The sequence below is a fragment of the Pteropus alecto genome, unplaced genomic scaffold (genome assembly GCF_000325575.1).
Source record: "Pteropus alecto unplaced genomic scaffold, ASM32557v1 scaffold123, whole genome shotgun sequence".
Taxonomy (NCBI): Eukaryota; Metazoa; Chordata; class Mammalia; order Chiroptera; family Pteropodidae; genus Pteropus; species Pteropus alecto.
Genome location: NW_006433950.1, coordinates 2079960 through 2102101, shown reverse-complemented (window position 1 = coordinate 2102101; position 22142 = coordinate 2079960). Strand labels below are relative to the sequence as shown.

General features: G+C 56.7%; 1 protein-coding gene across 1 annotated transcript in view; it reads left to right on the top strand.

Annotated features, from left to right (window-relative positions):
- ZNF423 (zinc finger protein 423) overlaps positions 1 to 22142 on the top strand; it is a 248888-nt gene that overhangs the window by 129772 nt on the left and 96974 nt on the right. Inside the window, exon 4 of the mRNA XM_006908744.3 lies at positions 2687 to 2771. Coding sequence (XP_006908806.1) covers positions 2687 to 2771 — 85 coding nt within the window. The remainder of the gene's footprint in view (positions 1 to 2686; positions 2772 to 22142) is intronic.

Sequence of the window (22142 nt, the reverse complement as noted above, 5' to 3'; positions counted from 1 at the left end):
GGGCAGGGGCCCAGCTGTCTGTGAGCCCACCCCGCCCTCCCCCCGGATGCACGCATGTAAGAGTAGACTCTGGGGACTGCATGGGGGCTTGGGGGCTGGCAGGCTGGGACCCTCGGGAGTGTATCCATAGCAACCAGCTCTCGGAGGACTGGGTTCCCGTGGGGCCGAGACTGCTGTCGGCTGGAGCATGAAGCATTAAGGTTTCCGCCTCCCCCTCTGTTTACGGGCAATAACAACATCACCCCAACACCAGGCTGGCTTGGGCAGACCCTGGTCCTCACCGGGCCCTCGAGAGCCTCCCCTGCCAGGTGGGGCAGAGTGGGTGCTCTCACACTCAGTCTCACAGACGGCCAGGTGAGAGGGCTTGTCCAGGTCACACTAGCTTTCTGTCATCCAGGCCAGCACCGTCCAGGGTGACCTGGGGTGTGGAGCCGAGGATGGCAGCTCAGACGGTGGGCTCCGGAGGGAGCCTGCCAGGCCTCGAATCCCGGGTCCCCTGCTCATCAGCACAGGGCTTTGACCAAGGACTTTAGCCTCTCGAAACTCCACTTTCTCGTTCCCTGCAGTGGAGCTCGCAGAGTGATCGTGAGTGTTCAGAATAAACGGTGCTTGCACGTAGTAGGTGCTCAGTAAATGCGAGCTCTGATCTTGATAATGGAAATTCAGCAGCTATGGCTGTCTTTCCCCCCCCGCCCTCTCGACCTGCCTCCACGCTCTCTCTCCTCCTGGGGCCCCCTCTGAGGCGGCACAGGGCCGGCTCTGGGAGGCAGCCCTGGCCTCAGGCCCTAGGGCTCAGCTTTGGTGTTCCTGGGCTGGGCCCCAGGGAAGTGGCTTATGGCAGAGGAGGTGCTTTGAATGCCAAGTTCTATATGTGATTGTGTCTCCTAGCGGGGACTGAAGCCCTAGAGGAGGAGGGGAGTCTCTAGGGGATGCGGGTGGAGAGACAGACCAAGAGGAGGTGTTGAGGTGAGAACGGGGTGGGCCGGCCAGGTTGCAGCAGGAGGGGGGCAGAGGGGAAGGTCAAGGGCAAGCGAGTGAGAGTCCTCACCTCCCTGTCCCCATACCCATGATCCACCAGCCTGAGGGACCGCGCAACCCTGCCCGCTGCCCTCTGCCCTGGACACGGGCACCCCGGCCTCACATGCAAGACCACAGGGGCCGCCTGTGTGCGGGCCATCTGGGTACACACGCGCCTTAATGAGTTTTGGTGTGGTGAACTTGTGTGTGTGCAAGTGTGTGTGAGAGCACATGTGTACACTTAGGAGTCATGTGTACACAGGGTGCATATGAGCGTAGGGCTGTGCACACGCTTGTGTCAGAAGCTGCTTGTGCATCCGTGGGCACGTTGGGTGTGATGGATGTGGCCATCGGTTTCCACTGAGGCAGTTGAAAGTGTGTGTGCGCCTCGGGGGATGAGACTGGACATGTCAGCCCACGTGAACGTGTGACCCCAAGGTCATCTCCACTCCTCTGAGGGTTGCACCTGTATACCTGTTGTTGTGTGGGGCTTGGCGCTATGTCCATGAGGGTCTTACGTGTGTCTGGTGAGTCGGGGGGATTAGCGTGGGGCTTACATGCACATGCTTGCACGCTTGGACATCTGTGTGTGTGTCCTTGTGTGTGTACATGCCTGTGTAGGTGGGTGGATGGGTAGACAGTATAGGTAGATGGATGGATGGATGGATGAGTAGGTGTGCGTGTGTGTGTGTATGTGTGTGTGTGGATGGATGGGCTGACTGTATAGATAGGTGGGTGGATAGATGGATGGATGAGTAGGGGTGTGTTTGTGTGTGTGTGTGTGTGTGTGTGTAGATGGATGGGCTGACTATATAGGCAGGTGGATGGATGGATGAGTAGGTGTGCATGCATGCGTGTGTGTGTGTGTGTGGTTGGATGGGCTGACTGTATAGGCAGGTGGATGGATGGATGGATGGATGAGTAGGGGTGTGTGTGTGTGTGTGTGTGTGTGTGTAGATGGATGGGCTGACTGTATAGGCAGGGGGATGGATGGATGGATGGATGAGTAGGTGTGCGTGTGTGTGTGTGTGTGTGTGTGTGTAGATGGATGGGCTGACTGTATAGGCAGGGGGATGGATGGATGGATGGATGAGTAGGTGTGCGTGTGTGTGTGTGTGTGTGTGTGTGTAGATGGATGGGCTGACTGTATAGGCAGGGGGATGGATGGATGGATGGATGAGTAGGTGTGCGTGTGTGTGTGTGTGTGTGTGTGTGTAGATGGATGGGCTGACTGTATAGGCAGGGGGATGGATGGATGGATGGATGAGTAGGGGTAGGGGAGTGTGTGTGTGTGTGTGTGTGTGCGCGCGCGCGCACGCAGATGGATGGGTAGACAGAGGGTGGGTTTGAGCACACTTGAGCAGGGCGGCCTCCCTCAGCTTCCTTTCTGTGGTTCTGCTGTGTGCCCGCACCTCGGGTGGAGCACGTTCCCCAGGCCTAGCAGGAAAAGCTCCTTTGGAATGTAGCCTGACCCCCCGCCCCATCTTTCCCCAGGCGAGAGAGCTGGATTCGAAAGCAGGTAGGAAGAGAGTGGCCTGGGGAGACCTGGCAGGGGACCAGAGCCACTCTGGGAAGTCTGGAGCCAGGACCTCTGGGAGCTATTGCTTTCTGCTCCTTTTTTCTTCCTGACTGTCTAATATATATATATATATTTTTGGTTTCCAAATAGAAAAAGACGTACCAGTGCATCAAGTGCCAGATGACCTTCGAGAATGAGCGAGAGATCCAAATCCACGTTGCCAACCACATGATCGGTAAGAACGCGTTTGTCCCCGCTGTGCCGGGGCGGGCGGTGTGTCGGGTTTAGAGTCTGCGGTCCGGTCTTGGTGTCACTGGCTTGTAGGGGTCGTCGGCTGTTTCGGACGTGGTTTAGGTGGCAGCGAAGGGGTCAGAGTCGGAGCACTTTCTCCATCCCAGCCTCCCGTTGCGGCTCCACTAACATCACAAGCAAACTTTCGACAGCCTCTTCCGCTTCCCAGTGTAGATCTCCCTCCATTCCTGAGGTGAAGCGCTTTCCAGTTGTCAAGCACGTGGGGACAACTATGCTTCAATTTTGTATGTCGTGACACTGAATAGATTTAACTGCTCACATTTGCCCGCTAAACGTGCTGAATTCCTCAGGCACGTTGTCCAGACAGAACACTTAAACGTTATTACACGACTTCTCCTCTCCCTCTTGCATGTGGCTTTGGACTTTGGAAAATTCTGTCTTTCCAGAAGGGGAGCTTTCCGCGTCCCATGGTGCCCCCCACAGGGCCAGAGGTGTGGAGGGAGGAGGCCGCGAGGTCTTCCTTGCCTTCCGTGGATGGGCGTGGTCGGGCTGGCAGCGGGGTGACCTCCCCGTGAGAGATGGCACAGCTGGATTTCCGTCGAGCACAGGGCTGGCCTGGGGGGTGGGGTGGAGGTGGCAGAGGGGACCGTGGGAGCTTCCGGAATCCTGGTCTTCGGTGCGATCACCTTCTTCAGGACCCTGTCTTCTGAGAAGTGGGGCGTCAGGCCGTGTCGAGCATCCTGACTCTTGCTTCCTCCCCACTCTTCTTCCTCGTGATCTCTTCGTCATAGTCTTAGCAACAGCCCTGCCAACCGGTACCGTTGCACAAAACCCTCGAGTGCATCCATCGGAAAAAAAATCCATCGAGGTATAGGCACCGCCGGTGAGTTCTCACGAACCAAGCACACCTGTATATCTAATGCCCAGCTGAAGAAGCCGACCGTTCCTGCACCCCAGAACCCCCCTTCCGGCCCCTCCCCCCACAGACGAAGGGTCATCACCATCACGACATCTGACAGCACAGGCTGCTGTCGCCCATTCCGGGCTAAACGAGATCACGCGGTTTCCGCTCACTCGTGTCTGGCGTCCTTTGCTCATTCACGTACGTGCCTGTGGTTGGACACTGTTCCTTTTCACTGGTGTATAATCTTCTGTTGTGCAAACACATCACCGTTTATCTGCCCCGCTCTTGATGGGCACGTGGGTCGTTTCCGTCCTGCTATGCACGTTCTCATCAGCTTCTTTGGCGGACGCGCGTTCAGTTCTACGTGAGATGTCTCTGGGGCTGGAGCGGTGGATCGGAGGCTGTCCACTTCCAGGAGGTCCTGACTCATAAATTTCCAAAGTGGTTGTGTGGCATTATGCCCCCAGCACTGTGTGAGTGGCTCCAGTCAGTGCCACCACCCACACTTTACACAGAGGCCTTTTTTGAGTGTAGTTTTACTCAGGGTGCGTATGGTCCCTCATCCGCACCTTGCTGGAATGTCGCCAGGCTCAGGGGTTTGCGTCTCCAGCAGCCTAGTGACTCACAAAGGCGCTGACCCCGCCTGTGTGCATGGTGGGGCTTGCCCAGGGGCGAGGGGACACGAGGGGCCCGGTTAGGGCCCTGGGAGTTTGGCCTGACAGGGAGCCTGGTGACTTTTTAATTTCTTCTGTTTGAAAGCCTCCTGCTGACGTAGAAGGTAACTACCCATCAGTCAGCGGCTGCCGAGCGGGCTTTCAGGCAGCGTGTCAAGGAGGTGAAGATGGAGATGTCTAGAAATGCTCGCTTCTGTAGCAGGTGTTAATGTGAGCTCCGGTTTGTAAGCAGGGAGGGCGGACGCCGGCTAATTGGACCACAGCGATTTCAGAGGTGTTTCTCCCCCTGCCCTCCCTCTTCCGTCTCCCCTTCTCTACAGAGCTTAGAAGCTGCGTGTCCTCGGGCGAAAAGCCACTCCCACCCAGAGTAGTGGGAGACGCAGCAGGGGGTTTGATGAGTGGAGGGGAAGGAGTCCTGTCTGGTGGCCGGACAGGGCCCCTCGCCCACGCCTGCTCTGCAGTGCTCTCGGCTGGCCCGGGTCCCTGGCCACGTGGGAGCTGGAGGCCTGGAGCAGGCAGCAAGGAGCGGGTGGTCCAGGTGAGACATTTGCACAGCTGCAGAAAGTCTCATGGTGTAGGCCTTTGGTGCATGGCCACAGGCGTGGGCTGGAGACCTCCTCCCTCTGGCCTGCCCTCCCCACCTGCCCGCTCTCCTTGGCCTCGTCAGCAATATTTACCAGAGAGCACCGACCGAGCACCTGCTGTATGTGGAGAGCTGGGGTGGTCTCCGCGGGTGTTAGCGGGCTAAGGGGACACAGGCCCTGCGCTCAGAGGCCTTACAGCATCCCAGAGAAGGCACCAAGGACACGCCCTGTGCAGCGAAGGGAGGTCGCACCAGGTGAAGATGCTGGCGGCTGCCCCGTACTGAGCCCACCACGCAGACACCTGGCACAGGTGCCAGTTCTCCATCTCATAGAGGGTGTTTCACCAGTGACCCAAGTCCTTCCAGCCGGGAAGGAGCAGAGCCAGGATCTCAGTCAAAGCCCAGCTCTCTCCACCATGTGTGGCTCCCCGGCCAGGGCCTGCGGTGGGGGGGACCCCACATGGCACAGCGATGGCGACTCTGGAGTACGTGTGCCCAAGACCACAGTCCCCACCAGTCCCTGCGGTGTTTTAGGGGGATGCTTTGTGCCCCCAGCCCGCTCCCTCTGGGTACCTGAGTGTGCACTCTTGGGCTTACGCACTAGGCAGCCATGGAAGGTTTGGGAGCAGGTGTGTCCTGCACACACCGTGTGCTTCATGGAGCCCAGTCTGGCTGCAGCGTTGATGGGGGGTGATGGGAAGAGAACAGGGAGCCGCCTGGTCCGGTCCAGAGGCCGGGGAGAAGAGAGGAGGGCGCCGATAAACTGTGCTGGGCTCGTACTGTGTGCCTCCTTGGCCCTGGTGGCTTCGGGAAGGTGGCAGGGGTGACAGTGGGGAGCTGTGAATGGAAGACAGCGGGACACTGGAGCCCGGGGAGGGGGTGGCTCTGCAGTTTCCGTAGTTAAACTGTTGGGGCCCAGGGTCCCTGTGGAGAGCTTCCCCTGCTAAATGGCCCGAGCCCGGAGTGGCTGCATGGAGCTGGCGGGGGTAAAAGTCCCTTTAGTGGCACCAGAGGGACTCGGCTGGTGGAGTAGCACTGTTCAGCATGGTGGCCTCTCATAAACTCAGGGCAGTGGGGGTCTGAGGCAGGCCCCCCCGGGGTCCCAGGCTGCTGGAGACCTCCCCCGGGAACGCCAAACTGGCCTCTTTATAGCGGGGGGCCTCTTCGTGGCTTGGCGGCCTCCAGACCCAGGAGTTAGGGTGGCTCAGGGACACGTCTCCTTGGAAACATTGCTCGGCACCCCTGTCCTGGCTGCTGCTGGCTAGGGAGCGGTGGGGAGCGGAGCGGAAGGCAGGGGTCTTCGGAACCTTTGCGGCGGGGTGGGGGGTCTCTTTTGAAATCCTCCCTCCCCCGGCTTTTGAAAGGGTTTTAGACGCCCCCTCCCCCTGCCGGCACACCGAGACTTGGAGCAATCTGCGCCTCTGCTGCCTGGCTCCACCCAGCGCCCCTTCCCCATGGCCCACTGCCCCCTTCCCTCAGCCTCCCACTGCCCCAGCGCACCCCACAGGCAGGGGGGGATGGCCCCCTGCCTTGGGCTTCGTGAGGCCCACTGAGCAAGAACTGACGGAAGGCTTTGTGGGGGCCTGGCCCAGAGGAAGGGCCCCCCTCCACTGGCTGGGAGAGGAGTGCCTGCCCACGTGTGTTGCCACGTGTGTCCCCACGTGTGTCCCCACGTGTGTACAAGGCCTGCACAGCCCTGTTGGGACACGTGGGGCCTTGGGGCCCGAGAGGGCCAAGCTCCCCGGGGAGGCCTGCCCGCTCCTCAGCCGCTGCGGTCATCTCTGCGGGCGGACCCTGTCGGGCGGGCGGCTGGGTACAGGGTCTGAGAACTTGTCCTTGAAATAATGAACTCGCTATGATCCAGGCTGGCCCCAGGGGAGTGACACAGCCTCTGGGCCCTGGCGTCCTCACTCGGCTCCACGGGCCCCTAGGGCGAGCCCCGAGGGGGGTCAGGCCTGGGAAGGGACAGTCCTGGGAGAACCTTGTCAGGAATGCTTGCCCTCTGTGTCCTTGGAAAGTGGCGGGAGCCTCTCTGGCAGGCAGCCAGGCCAGAGCCAGGCCCGGCCCCGTGGGGCACCAGTCATTCTGACGACGTTATTTCCTTGGTCACGTCGGGCCCGTTCCCTGGGTGCCTCTGAAGAGCTGGGCCTCGCTGTCGATGGCGGGGAAATGGGGGCGCCTAGATCCGCCTCTGATCTCCCACTCGGGCCTTTAGAGCACCCCCATGCGGGGAAGGTGGTCCTCGTCTGCCCTCCTCTCTCTGTGGCAGGAGGGTCTGCGGAGGGAAAGGGCTTGCTCGGGGGTGTGTGTGTGTGTGTGTCCGTGTCCGTGTGTCTCTCTGTGTGTGTTTGTGTGTCCGTGGTCCTCGTCTGCCCTCCTCTCTCTGTGGCAGGACGGTCTGCTGGAGGGAAAGGGCTTGCTCGGGTGTGTGTGTGTGTGTGTGTGTGTGTGTGTGTGTGTGTGTGTGTGTCCGTGTGTCCTTCTGTGTGTGTCCATGTGTCCCTCTGTGTGTGTCTGTGTGTCCCTCTGTGTGTGTGTTGTGTTTGTGTGTCCATGTCCCTCTGTGTGTGTTGTCTTTGTGTGTCCGTGTCCCTCTGTGTGTGTCTGTGTGAGAGAGAGAGGCTGGGGAGAGTTTCTGCCTTCTGGGTCTTTAAGGAGCACGTCCTGGGGACACGGTGGAAGCCCCCGCTGCAGACCGGCACCCCCTCTTTCTGTGGCTGTCTGCATACCCAGGACCTTCGTTTTGAAGGGGAAGGGAGGACTCGTGAGCGAATCAGCGTCTCCGCTGGCATCGGGGAAGTGCAGAAGCCGTCACATGCGCTGGACGGGAAAGCACGTGGAAAGGAGAGGAGACGGGCCCGGTCTGCTTTGCCTGCCCGCACGCTCGGCCCTTTCCCGGCGCTTTTGATTCAGGTTACGGCCAGACCCAGAACATCTGTCGAGCCATAATGCGTGATAAAAACGTGTCCCTCTCCCCACAGAGATCATGTTTCAAGTTCTGGAACTGCCCTGTCAGAATAACGAGCTTCTTCGGAGAGCCTATAATCCGATTCTTTTTTATTCTTTTTATTTTTCCCTGAAATCCCCGAGTAGGGCATAGTCCTCCCCATAACAGTCCCCATGGGGCAGGACTCAGCTTCCCTGACGTGGAGCCTCACCGGCCAGTTTAAGGAGCAGTCGATCAAGCCCTTTGATCTACGGACGCTCCGTCAGTCTGGATTTTAAAACAGTGGACGTTTTTTCATTTTCATAGATTTCTTCCTTTCTTTTTTTAGGAAAGGGAAGGCCTCTGTAGGTGGGGTCCCCTCCAGCAGTAAGCTCAGTTCGGTAGACACACGTGAGGTCTTTGGTGAGGAGCCTCTAGTCCAGCCGGGGAGACCCTTCACCTCCAAGGATGAGGTCACTGTAATGTCGCAAGTCTAAGACAGGCAAGTCCGCGGGATAGGCACGTTGGCCAGCCGGGGCACTCCAGGAGAGCTTCCTGGAGGAGGTCATACCTGATCAGGTCTTGGAAGATGGGCAGTCAGGTGGGAGGGGCTTCTCAGGCAGAGAAGATAGCGGAGGCCACTTCCTGAAGAGGCCCCTGTGGTATGTGGGGACACTTCAGTATCGCTACAGAATAAATTGGGAGGCAGGAGGTGGGAGGGTCGCAGAAGGGACCGTGGCCAAGTAGGCGAGAGACGATGGGGCATTGGCTGGGAGAGAAACGTTTAAGAGGCAGAACCGGCGGGATGTGGGGATTGAGTGGCTATGGGAATTGGGGAGGTTAGGAACTGCTCCGAGGTCTCTGGTGACAGGTAGATGATGTCACACCCGAAGAAGAGCTTTTGGGGGCCGTCAAAGGAGATGATGCTGAGACAGCGTTCGGTGACATTAGGGAGGCTGCTGAGTACCCGCTGTCGGTGTCTGCACGGGTTAGTCCACTGACCCCCACGCCGCTCCCGGGGGGCACTGTTATATCCCCATTTCACCCTCGGGGAATCGAGGGGGCTTGTCCAATGTCAAAGGGAAGACTGAACTCGGGCTTTGTGATTCCAGAGCCTGGGATCCTCCTCACTCCTGCACCTGGAGGCTCGCCACACCTGGTGACTCTGAGTTTGTTGATGGTTTGGCCTTGCGTGAGATGCCCACGGTGATCTGAGTGCTGGTGGTTGGCCGGCCGTCGGCCACGTGGGCAGGGAGCTCAGGAGAAAGGCCTGGGCGGGAGAAGGGGCTGGACGCATCAGCGTAGAAGGCGAAGGCCATGGGAGGAGCGGGGGCAGGAGCAGCCAAGTAGCAAAGTGCTCTGGTGGCAGTGCAAACAGCCACAGAGGCCCGTGGGAGGGAGGGAGGCCGACGAGGGTCTGCCGGACTGCCCCGGGCATGAGTGGGGGCCGCAGACTCAGATGGAGGAACGCGTGGAGGCCAGTGTAGACGGGACTTGCCAGGTTCCAGGCTGGGAAGGGGGTGGGCAGAGGAAGCTTGCTGGCGGGAGAGAGCGGGGTGGGTTTCTAAGGAGAGAGGAGGAAGGAGGGCAAGGAGGGGCGGTGGAACTTGTCCTGGCACCATCGTGGGGGGCGGGCAGCCCACGGGCACAGCCCGCCCCCGCCTTGTCACCGAGGGCTTGGCGGCCCGTGCTGTCATGTCGACTTTGTCAAACACCCTTCGTGGTGGTTTGGCTGCTTGGGAGCAGCCGACACGTGAGCGGTTTCCCTCACTTCTGCTTCTGGCCTTGACGGCAGGAAACAAGGGCCCCAGGGCTTGGCCTGCCCTGCCCTGCCCTGCCCTCCTCGCAGATGTCAGGGCCTCCCACTGGGCTGGGGACGCCTGGCTGGGCCTCCCTCTCCCGTGAGGCCCTGCGGCCCGGTGGGGAGGGAGTGGGAGGCCTCTCCTGACTGCAGACCCCTCCCCCAAAGGTGTCAGGGTGTCCCTCACTAGGGGACCAGCCTCACAGGTACCCTACCGGTGTGGTTTCCGGCTCAGCTACCTGGGAAACTGGGGGGCGGTGGGGGTGGTGGTGAAGAGATGTGATTCCCCAGAGACACACAGGTCCTGAGCCTGAGCTGGAGCGACAAGCTAAGGCACTGATGGATGGGACTCTTCTAAACAGAGGCTCCTCTCGGAAGTTATCGACTTCTGCGTAACCAGTACATCTTCATTAAGCACCGTTTGCTTGATAGACCGTCGGCGTGCGTGTCAGTGAGAGAGGCCACGTCCACGCACGCGCGCTCACACGACAGGTGTGAGGCCCTGCAGCGAAACGGCGGTTAAGAGCACGCCCAGCGGAGCTGCGTCACTTCGCGGCTGAGTCACGCGGCCTCCGTGTGCTTCGGCTCCTCCTCCGTGTAACTCCCCGTCTTAATAGCACCTAGCGATTGAGGCAGGCAAGTCTGAGGCCCAGCGCACGCTCGCTGAAGCACAGATAAGGATTGTTGGCTCGTATTACTGAAAGGTCTGGGGATCCGTTGGGCGGCAGGCTTCAGGTGCGGCTGGATCCAGGAGTTCCAACACAGTCATCACCAGGCTTGCCCTCCTGTCTCTCAGCTCGGCTCCTCTTTGTCGCCTTCATTCCCAGGCGGGCTCCCCTGGTGCCAGATGACAGCCAGCGGCTCCCCACTCAGCTCAGCAGCCCCAGCAGAGAGGGGCATGTGCTCCTTCGTCAGCAGAAAAGGCCTCCAGAGGGCCCTAAAGTTGCCCATGGGCCGATCTCTGTGGCCGGAGAGGTGGACCACCAGGCTGACTGGTCAGGCTGGTACCAGCTGCCCTGCCTGGATGCTGGGTGGGTCAATGCCAGCACCCCTCCCCCAGCAACGGGAGGGGGAGGGTACTCTTGCAAAGAAAGAGGGTAAATATTTTCCACCAGGAGAGGGCAGCACAAACGGCAGAGGGTCACCACCCCTACCTTTTGGGGGCTGCTTGGAAGATTAAATGAGTTAAGATAAATGAAAAGTACCCAGCACACTACCTGGCACATATATGTTCTCAGTAAGTGGTAATATTCATATCGTTAATAATATTATAAATAGTTCCTGAGGCAGGGACTGATTAAACATAATAATAAAGATCATGATGATGGTAATGAAAGCCCTTATTTAGAGAGAACAAACTGAGCCCCTCTGTGGCCATGCTAAGCCTACATCCCGCATGTCCTCCCGTGCCAGCCCAGAGGGTGCTGCTGAGGGCTTCCTGGAGGAGGAAAACTGGCCCTCTGCCTTTGTGTCTGAACGTAGTGGGAAGCATTCAGTCTCTTACCATGACGTATAATAACAGGTGTAGTTTTTTTTGTAGATACTCTTTATCAAGTTGAGGAATTTTCCCTCAATTTCTAATTTTCTAAACTTTTTTTTTTTTTTATCATGAATAAGTTTTGGAGTTTGTCAAAAAAATTGTTTTTACTGCATCTACTTATGTTACCTTCTGCTTTTTCCCTTTAGTCTATTAATAATAGTGACTTTTATTGGTTGATTTTCAAATATTGAAATAGCCTTGCATCCTTTTTATATATAGCTGAATTCTTTTTGCTAATATTTTGTTAGACATTTCGTTTGTATTTATGAGGGATATTGATCTACATTTATTTATTTTTTGTCCTGTCTGCTTGGTTTTGGTAAAGGGCAATATTAGCTTCATAAAGTACATCGAGAAGTGGTCTTCCTCTTCTACTTTCTGAAAGAAATTATGTGGAATTGGTGTGGATTCTTCTCTAAACGTTCGTTAGAATTCTCCGGTGAAATAGCCTGGGTCCGGAGACTTCCTTTTAGGGAACTTTGAATTGAGTTCCATTTCCTTGATAGTTATAGGGCTGTTCAAATGATCTATTTCGCGTTGGTTGCGCCGTGGTAGTTTGCGTTTTTGAGGAACCGGTTTGTTTGGTCTAATTTGTCAGTGTGTGTAGCGTTGTATAGAAGTCTTCTCTTAGTACCTTTGATGTCTGTAGCATCTGTAGTGATAGCCTCAGGTTCATTCCAGATATTGGAAATTTGTATCATCTCTCCTGTGTTTTTTGACAGTCTTATTAGAGATTTGTCAATTTTATTGATCTTTTTCAAGAACCCGTCTTAAAAATTGGTTTTCAGGATTGGTTTTCTGTTTTCAAGTTAATGATTTCTGCTCTTTATTTTCTCCTCCCTTCCATTTGCTTTGGGTTTATCTTGCTATTGTTTTTCTAGGTCTCTGAGACGAAAGCTTATTTACAGATTTGAGACTTTTTCTCTTTTCTCATATATGCATTTAGTGCTCTAAATTCCCCTCAGCATTGATTGCACTGTGTTCACAAATTTCGATAGACTGTAGTTTTATTTTTATTTAGTCCAATGTATTTTATAAAATATTTCCATTGAGCTTAAGGGTATTTGGTTTCCAAGTGTTTAGAAGCTTTCCTGTTATCTTTCTGTTATTAATTTCTAGTTATACGCCATTGTGATTGGAGAAAATGCTGTGTATGTCTTCAGTTGTTCTAACTTTGTTGAGATTTGTTTTATGATTCCTGGTATAATCCGTATTGGCATATGTTCTCTGGACAATTGAAAAGAATATGTATTCTGCCGTTTCGGGGCGATGTGTTCAATTAGATCTTGTTCGTCGATGGTGCTGAATTCTTTTGTATCCTTGTCGATTTTCCGTTCAGTTGCTCTGTCAGTCACTGAGCGAGAGGCTTGAACGTTCTGCCGTAATTGCGGATGTTTATTTCTCCTTTCGTTTCCGTTAGCTTTTGCTTCCCGCATTTCGCAGCTCTCTTATTTGCACATGCTCGTTTAAGGTCATTATGTTTTCTTGGTAGATGACTCCTTTTCATCATGTTATGTCCCTCTCTGTCTCTGGTAATTTTTTTTTACTCTGAAGCTCGCTTTATTTAATATTAACGCAGTCTTTTGCTTTCTTTTGATTAATGTTTGCAAGCTGTACTTATTTCATCCTTTTAATTTCCACCTGTCTATGTCATTACATTTTAAGGGAGTATCTTATAGATCGAATATAGATAGGTCATCCCGAAGCCCCAGTTCTGCCCATCTCTGTCTTTTAATGTATATATTTAGACCATTTATATTTAATGTAATTAATGGTAGGTTAGGGCTTAAGTCTGCCATTTTATATTTTGTTTTCTAGTCATTCTCTCTGTATTACATTTCTGTTTTCTCTACGCTCCTGTCGGTTACTTGGACACTTTTAAGAATTTCATTTAGGTTTTCTTTTTTTCCCCCCTCTCTTTTAATATATCTGTTCTCTTTTGTTCTCGGTAATTTTTAGTGTTCTGTCTTCCAGTTCACTGATACTTTCCTCTGTCTTCTCCCTTCTGATGTTAAGCCCCCCATTGAGCTTTAAAATTTTTTATTTACTGTTTTTTATTTCTAAAATTTGTTTTGTGTTTCTTTAAATCTTCCGTCTCTTTGCCAAAACTATTTCTTTGCTGAGACTTTCTATTTTTCTGTTTGCGTCAAAGGAGTTCATACTTGTTGAAGTATTTTACGAAGGTTCCTTTAGATTTTTTGGCAGAGAATTCGAACATCTCCGTCATCTCAGTTTGGGCATATGCAGGTTGTCTCCTTCCAGTCAGCTCGAGGTCTTCCTGGTTGTTGGTGGCACAAATAATTTTTGACCGAAGTGGGAAGAATTCCAGGTATGTCTCCCAGTAGGTCTCCATTGATACCGCGCTGATTAGTGGGAGGATGGGCAGGGACACCTTGCCACTGCTGGGTGGCGGCGGAAGTCCAGGCTCCTCAGATGTCTCTGCTGACACTGTGGGGTGGGGCCGTGTTCCTGCCCAGCAAATACGAAGGTCCCAGCTCCCTACTGGGCTTCCTCGGACACCACTTTTCCTACCGGGCATCCTAAGTCCCCTCCCTCATTGCTGTGGGTGGGGTCTCAGGAAGCTGCTGTGGAATCGTGGCACTCGGGTGCATGTCGGAAAGTGGTGATGTTTCCGGGATGGCGAAGCAAATAAAAACGTGACAGATTGTTTTCAACGCTTTAACTGCAAATTGTCAACACGCACATATTTTCGGACCCAGCAGTTGAATGCGTGAGTTAATTATGGACCTAATAGGAAGCAGAATTATCTTTCTTTTCCACAACTGATACAGTCCTCCCTCCCGACCCTTTCTTTCTGGGAAGAGGATTCTGTGGACTGCTTTTAAAGTTTCAGGGGCTGGTGGAAATGCAATAAACTACAGCACAAACCTGGCTTCCAGCAGCCCCGGGGGATTTGAAAATCCGCCCCCAGAGTCTAGGTTAGGGTTGGAGTCTCATCCAATGTCCGTGTGCACTGTAAAGGGCCCACCGCCTCAGTTTCTGCTGGTCACGTGAATCCTTGAAAGATGCTGGAGGTGAGGTCCTTGGTCCGTGCTGGGCCCAGTTTACCTTCCTTTGCCCATGTACTTGAATTCTGTGGCCTGTTCGCCCCACACAGGGCTGCAGGGAGCCACAAGGGCATCTTTTGTGTGTATCGGAGCTGTAAAAACACCTGACCGAGCGAGTGAGGTTTTCATGAAGGTTTTCTAATAAGGACAGCCTCCTTAAACACATGGGCACGCGCACACACACGTGCACACACACACGCACGCGTGTGCGCACTCACACACTCACCCCTCAGTTGTTGCCTGTGTGAAGGGCTTCAGCTATCTTGGCACGTGCCTTCAAGATCCGTTTTACCAAAAAAAAAAAAAAAAAAAGATGTGGTGTCTCATTGTAGAACATTTTGGGGCTTTTCTCTGCAGCATCGGGCTCAGAATCCAGTTTCGGAGTCTGGCTTCACCTCCTGCTCCTGGGGCCGTCCAGCTCTTCCTCCGGGTGCCCTGTTGGCGGCCTGCACCACGTGGGCCTGGCTCGGGCTCGAAGGGCCTCAGCAGCGTCTGCACACTCTCCGCTTCTGTGCTGGGCGGCTTGGGGACCCTGGTCCCCGGGGTGGCAGGAACAGCGCTCTTCAAAATGAATGAACAGATGAATGAAAACGGAGTCGGACGCGTTCCCCGTCCCGGCCTCGCCCATCTCGGGGCGCTCGGCAGAGGGCTGACGTTTCGCCGGCACGTGCTGGCACTGCTGTGCTGTTTGTTAAAATATGGAAATAGCTCCCTACTGGCCAAGACTTTCTGCCCTGAGCCCCCTGTCCGCACATCCATTCCCTGTGCCCCGACTCTTGGTCCTCCCCCAGATCCAGCCAGAGGAAACCCCGCGGTCCGCCAGGGACCGCCAGGCTCCAGCCAGGGGCAGCGCAGGTCGATGAGGTCCCGGGTGCTCCCGTTCGTTGTTCATACATTTGCACGTCAACCCTGCTCGTTGCCATAATTTTGACCCTCCTGTCCCTCACCACCCCACAGGAAGTGTGTACCGAATCCTGGCCGATGCTGCTCCCTTCCGCTGAGCCAGCTTCTCCTGGTCCAGCCTCGTTCCCTCCCGATCACTTCCTGCCACGCCAGGCCCCTCCTGTGCCCGTCCCCCCATCACGCTCCCCTTTAAGTCGTGTGGATGAGCTTTCCTGGTGTAGAAGCCAATTCTGCATCGCTCTCATTCTGACCCCAGAAGATGGGACTTTCCTGCAGGAAGGTTACGCACACGCGCCCTTCGGCAGTTGTTTTTCTGTTTAGGACTTGGATGCTCTCTGCTTGGTTGTCCCTGACACTTTTCTAGCTGCTGGGACAGCAGCGTGGGGTGGGGGCTGGGAGCTCAGCCCACTTCCTCTCCTTGGCCCAGAGCGTTGCTCAGTGCCGTTCAGGCCCCGTCTCATCTTCATCACGCAGGTGCAATGACACCAGCTTGGCTTTTTGCTGGTGTTTTTCTCATCCACCCCATTACCAGGTAGAGGTTGAGGAAGCACCTTGTGGGGGAATCCGCCCCTCGAGTTCGGGCGCAAGGCAGTTGGAAAGTTTTGTCGTGAGCACGTCTGTCTTTTGTTTCACAGCTGGCGGCCTGCGTTAAGCAGCGAGCTGAAAACTGACACTCGTCAGTCAACCTGCCTATCCGCAGTGCCTTCCTCCAGCGACCGTGCTGGCCTTGACAATGACTCTGTTTTCCAGAATGGCAATGTATTGATGAGTGAGCATCTGCAGGAAGGCAGCTCACCCCCGCTCCAGGCTTCAAGGCTTGGTGCTGAGCAGGAAGCTTCATTTATTTTCAAGAATCTGAATTCTCCCAGGTGGGGGTCTGCGGTCCCCCGTCTCTCTGCCCCCTTCTGGAGAGCGTCTGCTCTGGGGAATGGAAGGAGGTGTGGCAGGCTTGGTTCTGTTTTGGGGAGGGGCGAACTGGAGTTCTCTCCTTGTTAGGAACGGGATCTGAGAGGGTCTTGCGCTTCTGCAGACACCAAGAAGGGGTCAGAGCCAGAAGCTTCTGAGCCATCTGTCTCATGGTACTCATCAGGAAGCTGAGGCTCGGAGAGGGCCGACACTTGCCCGAGGTCACGCAGATGGCCAGAAGCTGGGGTGAATGCCAGCCAGGCCTGTACATGCCCAAGTGCCACTGCTTCTCGTCGCCCCACTAATTCCCTCCACAGACGAAGCCCCCATACTGGCCTCTTGCCTGAGAGTTTCTGGGGGAGGGGCCGGGACATCCGTGTAGTCATGAGCCCACCCCACCCCACCCCCTGCCCCGGACTTGTACCGTCGGACGAGTCCAGGAAAGTCTGGTCTGTACTTCACCTGCTGGTGACAGGGCCAGGAGCCTGATGGGACCCTTGGAGCTGAGACTTTGGGAGCCTGGGGCTTGGCCCTGGGGCCAGGCCTGTGTGTCTTGGCAAAGAGAGAGAAGAGTGGGCCGCGGCGGGCACTGGGGCCCGCGAATCGAGCCAGGCTGCATCGGAGGCAGAAATAATGTGTTTTGAAACTAAGGATACCTCACGTCTGGTTCCACCCAGTCATGGGGTTTGTTCTCCACTGTTCGTTCTTACTCTGATTTTTTTCCCCCCAGAAACTGGTGAGGTGGAGAAGCTGGGGAGCCAGGGGTGGTCGTGGGGAGAGCGTCCCGCTTTCGACCCAGTTAGGGCGGTGGTGTGGGCGCCGGCAATGGCGCAGACGCCGGGGGCTCGTCGGCCTTGGTGGTTGGACGGGGGCAGCAGCTGCGCAGCATTCTGAGGCTTGAGGACCACGGGACCGCGGGGCTGTGACCGCAGGCAGGTCCCTTACGGGGCCGAGGTCCTGCGGAAACCCAGCGTGCGCGCACAAACGGAGCGAGACTTAGCTCTTTAGTATTGTTGGGGACTAGAAACGAGGTCACGGGGTCACTGGTGGTCAGACTGCGATCTGAGGCACCCCGGCGTTCCACGCAGGTCCCGTGGGCCACACAGACAGGAGGAAGCCCAGAGGCTGGGACACGAATGTGGGGGTTGAGCTTTGGGGCTTGGTGTTTCCTGTAAGATTTCACTTGGCTGCTATGAGTCTTCATGCCTTGCACCACCGCCAGAGTCAGGAGGGCCGTGTACCAGGTCTGGCCTGGCGGGCAGTGCTGGGCAGTCTCCAGACCTCTGTGAACCTCGGCTCGTCTTCTAGAAGAGGTGAACACTCGGTCCCAGGTCCTTGGCAGATCTGAGGAAATGTCATTGGCACTGGTGTTTCACGTCTGGGTTGAGGGTCAGCGGTGAGGGACCCGGGTGCCCGTTCAGTGGGTCGCTGAGGGCGGCCTTGTCTCCTGCCCGCCTGTGTGTGTTCTGTGACCTGCTTTTGCTACTCACCCTCTCCGCAAATCCAGGAGATTTTCCTGCGGCTCAGACATTGGTATAATGTGCGAAAACCCAAGGGTCCTTAGTCTCCAGTGGGTTCCTTGCCATCCAAAGCTTCTTCCTGCGTCAGGGCGGAAGCCTTGAGGGCTTCCGGCAGCCTCGTGTCCTCACCCGCCACCAGGGGTCCTGTTGTCCCTGCCTCTGCCAGCTTCACAGGTGGCCCACATCTGGACGCCCTGGAGGATGAGGAAGGATGGAGGCGGGATGTTTTCTTACTTTTTTGTGTACGTTATCCAGAGATAAATTCACTGCTAATCGCTCACCCTTTCTTCCTTTGGCCACCCTATGGGCGTGGGCCTGGCGCTCTCAGATGTGTGTGTGTGTGTGTGTGTGTGTGTGTGTCGGGGGGGAGCCAGCTCCGTAGTTTGTGCACAGTGAAAATGCGGGGCCCTGTGTGAGAAAGTCAAGACCTCCAAGATGGGCGACGGCAGGACATGAAGCCCAGTGCAGGACCCTTCTCGGTCCAGGCGCCTGAGCTACTGCCCGGGCCACGCGCCCACGAAACCAGCACTGAGCAGAGGCAAGTCTTTGTGTGGCAGAAATCTCGTGGGACTCGGGTCCACAGGTTATGGTCGTGCAGGTGCACACTGCATAGCTCTGGGCGACGCCGCACATTTCGTGTCCACATGGCGGCCCGGCCAGAGGTCGCTTCGGCTAGCCTCCAGCCGTGGCAGCGCTCCGGAACTTTGGGACCACAGCCGGCTCCTGCATGTCCAGATGCTCACGTGCAGCCAGTGCTGGAACCTTCCTTCCCCCTTCCTCCTTGGCATTCGTGGGACACGTTTCTCCATGAGACGGAGGTGCCCGGGCCCGTGCGGGCGCTGCTGGGGAAGCTTCTGCCGCCGGCAGCTCCGCCGTTAACCTTTGGGGTTTGCTCACGAAATAGAAACTCTCTTTGTAGGTCAGTTTGTCAGTAATTTTGGCAGCCGCGGGGCCACCGAGGGAATGAGGCATGGTTCCCACCGGTCTCGCGTGCTCGGTTCGGAGGCTTTCGTGGAGCCCTTCCCCGGGAGGAACGCTCACCCCTGCCGGAAACGAGAGCCGCGTTTCTCTGACCTGGTTTTCAGTCGGCAGGAGCGATTCCTGGATGCCGCCAGCGCGCCGCTGCCGAGGAGGAACTGGGTCCAAACCCGGCCGGCGGAGCCTTCCGCTGGGGGCCTCGTTTCCCCGGGCGGCCGGCCCCCACGTGGGGCTGCTGGGCCTGCCTCTGCTCCCGTGGTAGGCGGAGTGGCGGGCTCTGCTGGAACCGGCCCACCTGGGCCTCCCTGGGCTCGCCCTGGTCTGCAGACCCGACCCACCTGGTCCCGCACAGCCCCTCCTGCCCTCTGACCCCCGGTTCCCAGCCTGGGTTGCAGAGGTTCTGGGCATTTTTCATTCTGATGACCTCCAGTGCCCAGCCCTGTTCCCCTGCTGGAGGGAAGAGGCATCGACAAACAATTCCTCATCAGACCCTGCGGTGAGGGAGGTTAGGTGAGCCGCAGGCTGGTGGGATTGGTTGTTATAGAGAACAGTGTTCAGGGGGCTCAAACAGGCGGCCTCGAGAAGTCAGGGAGGGCTTCCTGGCAGAGGCAGTGATGAACTGGACTCTGGGCCCTCTTTCTATTATTTTTGGGGGGCCTCCAGGGAGTAAAATTGGAACAGGGCATCTCTAGTCCAGGACAGGAAGCTGGGAGAGCCCGGGCCGGGGCAGCGTTATGGCCTAAAGATTCAGTCCCTCACAAACAGTAATCAAGCTCCGGCTGTATGTGAGACTCATGGCCAGGGTCAGCGTTGACGCAGTGCTAGCCCAAGCCCCCATGGCCAAAGCTGAGGACTCCAGCCGAGGGGGGAGAAGATGGCAGGTCGGGGTCTGGGGGAGAAGGCAGCAGATCAGGGTCTGACGGGGGGTCCCTCAGAGTCTCCAGGAATGAGACCCTGACTCCTGCGTCGTCCAAGAAGGCAGGCGGGCTGCAAGGATGCTGTCCAGCTGCTTCTGTGTTCCCGAGTGTCACCTTTAGGTCCCATGGCCTGCGGGTGAAACCCCAGGGCAGCTGGGCTCAGAGAAGCCCCGGAAGCCTGCTCCCCACTGCCTGGATTATGCTGCTTGTAGGGGTTGCTGCCTTTGGAGGCTGTGGGGTGAGCATCTTTTATAAGAAGGAGCTGCAGCCTGGGAGACAGGGGGCCTGGACGTCAGCCCGTCCTCCTCCCGTGCGTTGTGACTTTGAGCAAATCAGTTCCCCTCCCAGGAACCACACTCCAACCATAACATGACTGCGGTGGAGTCAGTGAGCCTGTCGCCATGTCGACCAGGTCTCTTCCTGTAGAACTTTCCGGAGTGTTTGCATGATGAAGATGGCAGAGGCGGGAGTGATCACACACAGTTCCATGGCACTTACGCGACGGGCCCCGTCCTAAGCACTTTCCGTCAGCGCATCAACCCCCGAGGGAAGCCTCGTCCTCCCATTTTACAGATGGGAAAATCGAGGCGCGCAGAGGCAAAGATGCCTGGCTAAGGTCCCACGGCAGGCAGGGGTCCGAGTGGGGATAAGACCCAGGCGGTCTGCCTTCAGCCCCATGAGCCACATTGCCCCGTGGCCGTGGAGCCCTGATTTGTGGAGCATCTATCTAGAAGGGGCCGTGCGTCCTGGAACGGCTTTGCCGCTGCCTCTCATGGGTGCTCCGGCTGCAGCTCTGGGCCATCAAAGGCGCCCGAGGGAATCTCCAACGGGGCTTTAGTGCCAACCTCCAAATGCCCACCGACGTGGACTCCTGTGGCGCTGCGCAGATTAACGTCCGCCCGTCTCCTCTCTCGGAAGTGCCGATGACGCGCCTGCCCGAGGACCCCGTGGCCCAGGCAGCTGCAGATTAAGGGGAAATTCACGAAATGAGGTCTGGAAGCTGCTGGCCCGGCCGGAGCCCCTTCTGAGTGATGATGATTTATTTGGGCGATGTGGTGGTCATTAGTATCCTTGGTGTCGGAGCCTGACGCTCGGGCCTGGGTCTGTGGCTGAGGGAGCTTTCGGGGCCATTACGAGCTAATGGCTCAGTGTGGGCAAAGGAGGCCTGCAGTCAATCTGGCTGCTGGCGGGTAATCAACATGGCCGGCTCCCTCCCTGCTCCCTTCCTGCTCCCCGTCAGGGAGGGGGCCTCCATGCAGCATTGCCTGCTGGGCCAGGAAGGCCTGGCCTCGTCCTGGCCTTGTCCCCGCTGCCCTGGGGGCCTCTCCCGTCCCTTCTGGGCTTGGACAACTGCAGCTGAGACGTTGCCCAGATTTCTGTCCATCTGACCCAGATTTTAGAAGCTCGAGGTTGGTTTAGGGGCCTTGGTTCTGCTGGCTTGGCTTTGGGATATCTTCCTGCAGGGGTTCATGGACTCGCCGTGTCCTCTTGCTGAGTACGTGTGTGACACAGCGAGAGCGGCCCGGGTGAGGGGTCCTGGCTGCCTCCACAGCTTGGGGACGTCCGCCCACACGGCCCCCTTTCTGTTGAAGCAATGAGGCACAAACAGTATGAGTGTCGTGTGGTGCCCGCGGGGGGCTGATGACCCCGGACCCGGCCTCGTCACCGTTCTGTCTTCCTGTTTAATTTTCTTCTCGCCATTTTAGTCATCTTGTCACTCATGCGTTTGTCTGCGTAGCGTTTCTTTCCCACTAGAGTGGGACCAGGGACCTTGCCTACTCGCCAGGACCTCGTCCTGCCTGCACACCCAGTGCCGAGGCAGAGCCTGGCACGCCGTTCACACGTGACTCGTCTTTCCATCCCACCCCCATCCCTGTGAGGGAGGTGGCTCAGGGCCGTGGTCTCCGTCCAGCAGGGGTCCCCAGACTCCAGCTCTGAGCCCAGCTCTGAGTCCCTCCCGGTGCGCCGTTTCTGCATCTCGGCTCTGGGGTCTCGGCATCGGGGTTCAGTTCTGGCTCTGCCACTCGTTTGCTGTGAGCCTTTTGCAGGTTCATTAGCCCTTGGCACGTCAAGGGCTCAGCGGGTCAAGGGAGCGCCCAGTGATTGGAGCCTCGTCAGCGTTTCTTCTGGACATGCTGACTGCAGTGGGGACAGTGCACAGGGAAAATGCTCTCTTGATTTTGGAAGACTGCCTCGTGCCCCTCGGCCTTTTCCTTTGGAATAGCGACGTTTGCCAGTGCAGGGGCCTGACGGGTTTGTGTCCGTTCCCTCCCTGCCTCCACTCTTGGTTTGTTTATCTCTAATCTGTAAGCAGTTCCAAGGCAGGCAAGCATGCGTGTGCACGTCTGTGCACGTCTGCGTGTGCACGTCTGTGCATGTCTGCGTGCTCATGCGCGTGCGTGCACGTGTGGACATCTGGGAGGTGTTTCTTCTCAGCCCGGGGTGGGCTTCTGAAACTGGGAGCCTCTAACAACGCAGCCTCGCCGTCCAGCCAGGGGTCACTCCGCTCTCAGGCAGTAGAGCCGTTCGGTGTTAAACATCCCATCTTTGATCTCCAGGAATGGCAGCTTCAGATGGTAGCATTCGGGTGCCTTTGGACGCAGCCATCTACAGTAAACAGTTGCTGTGTGAATC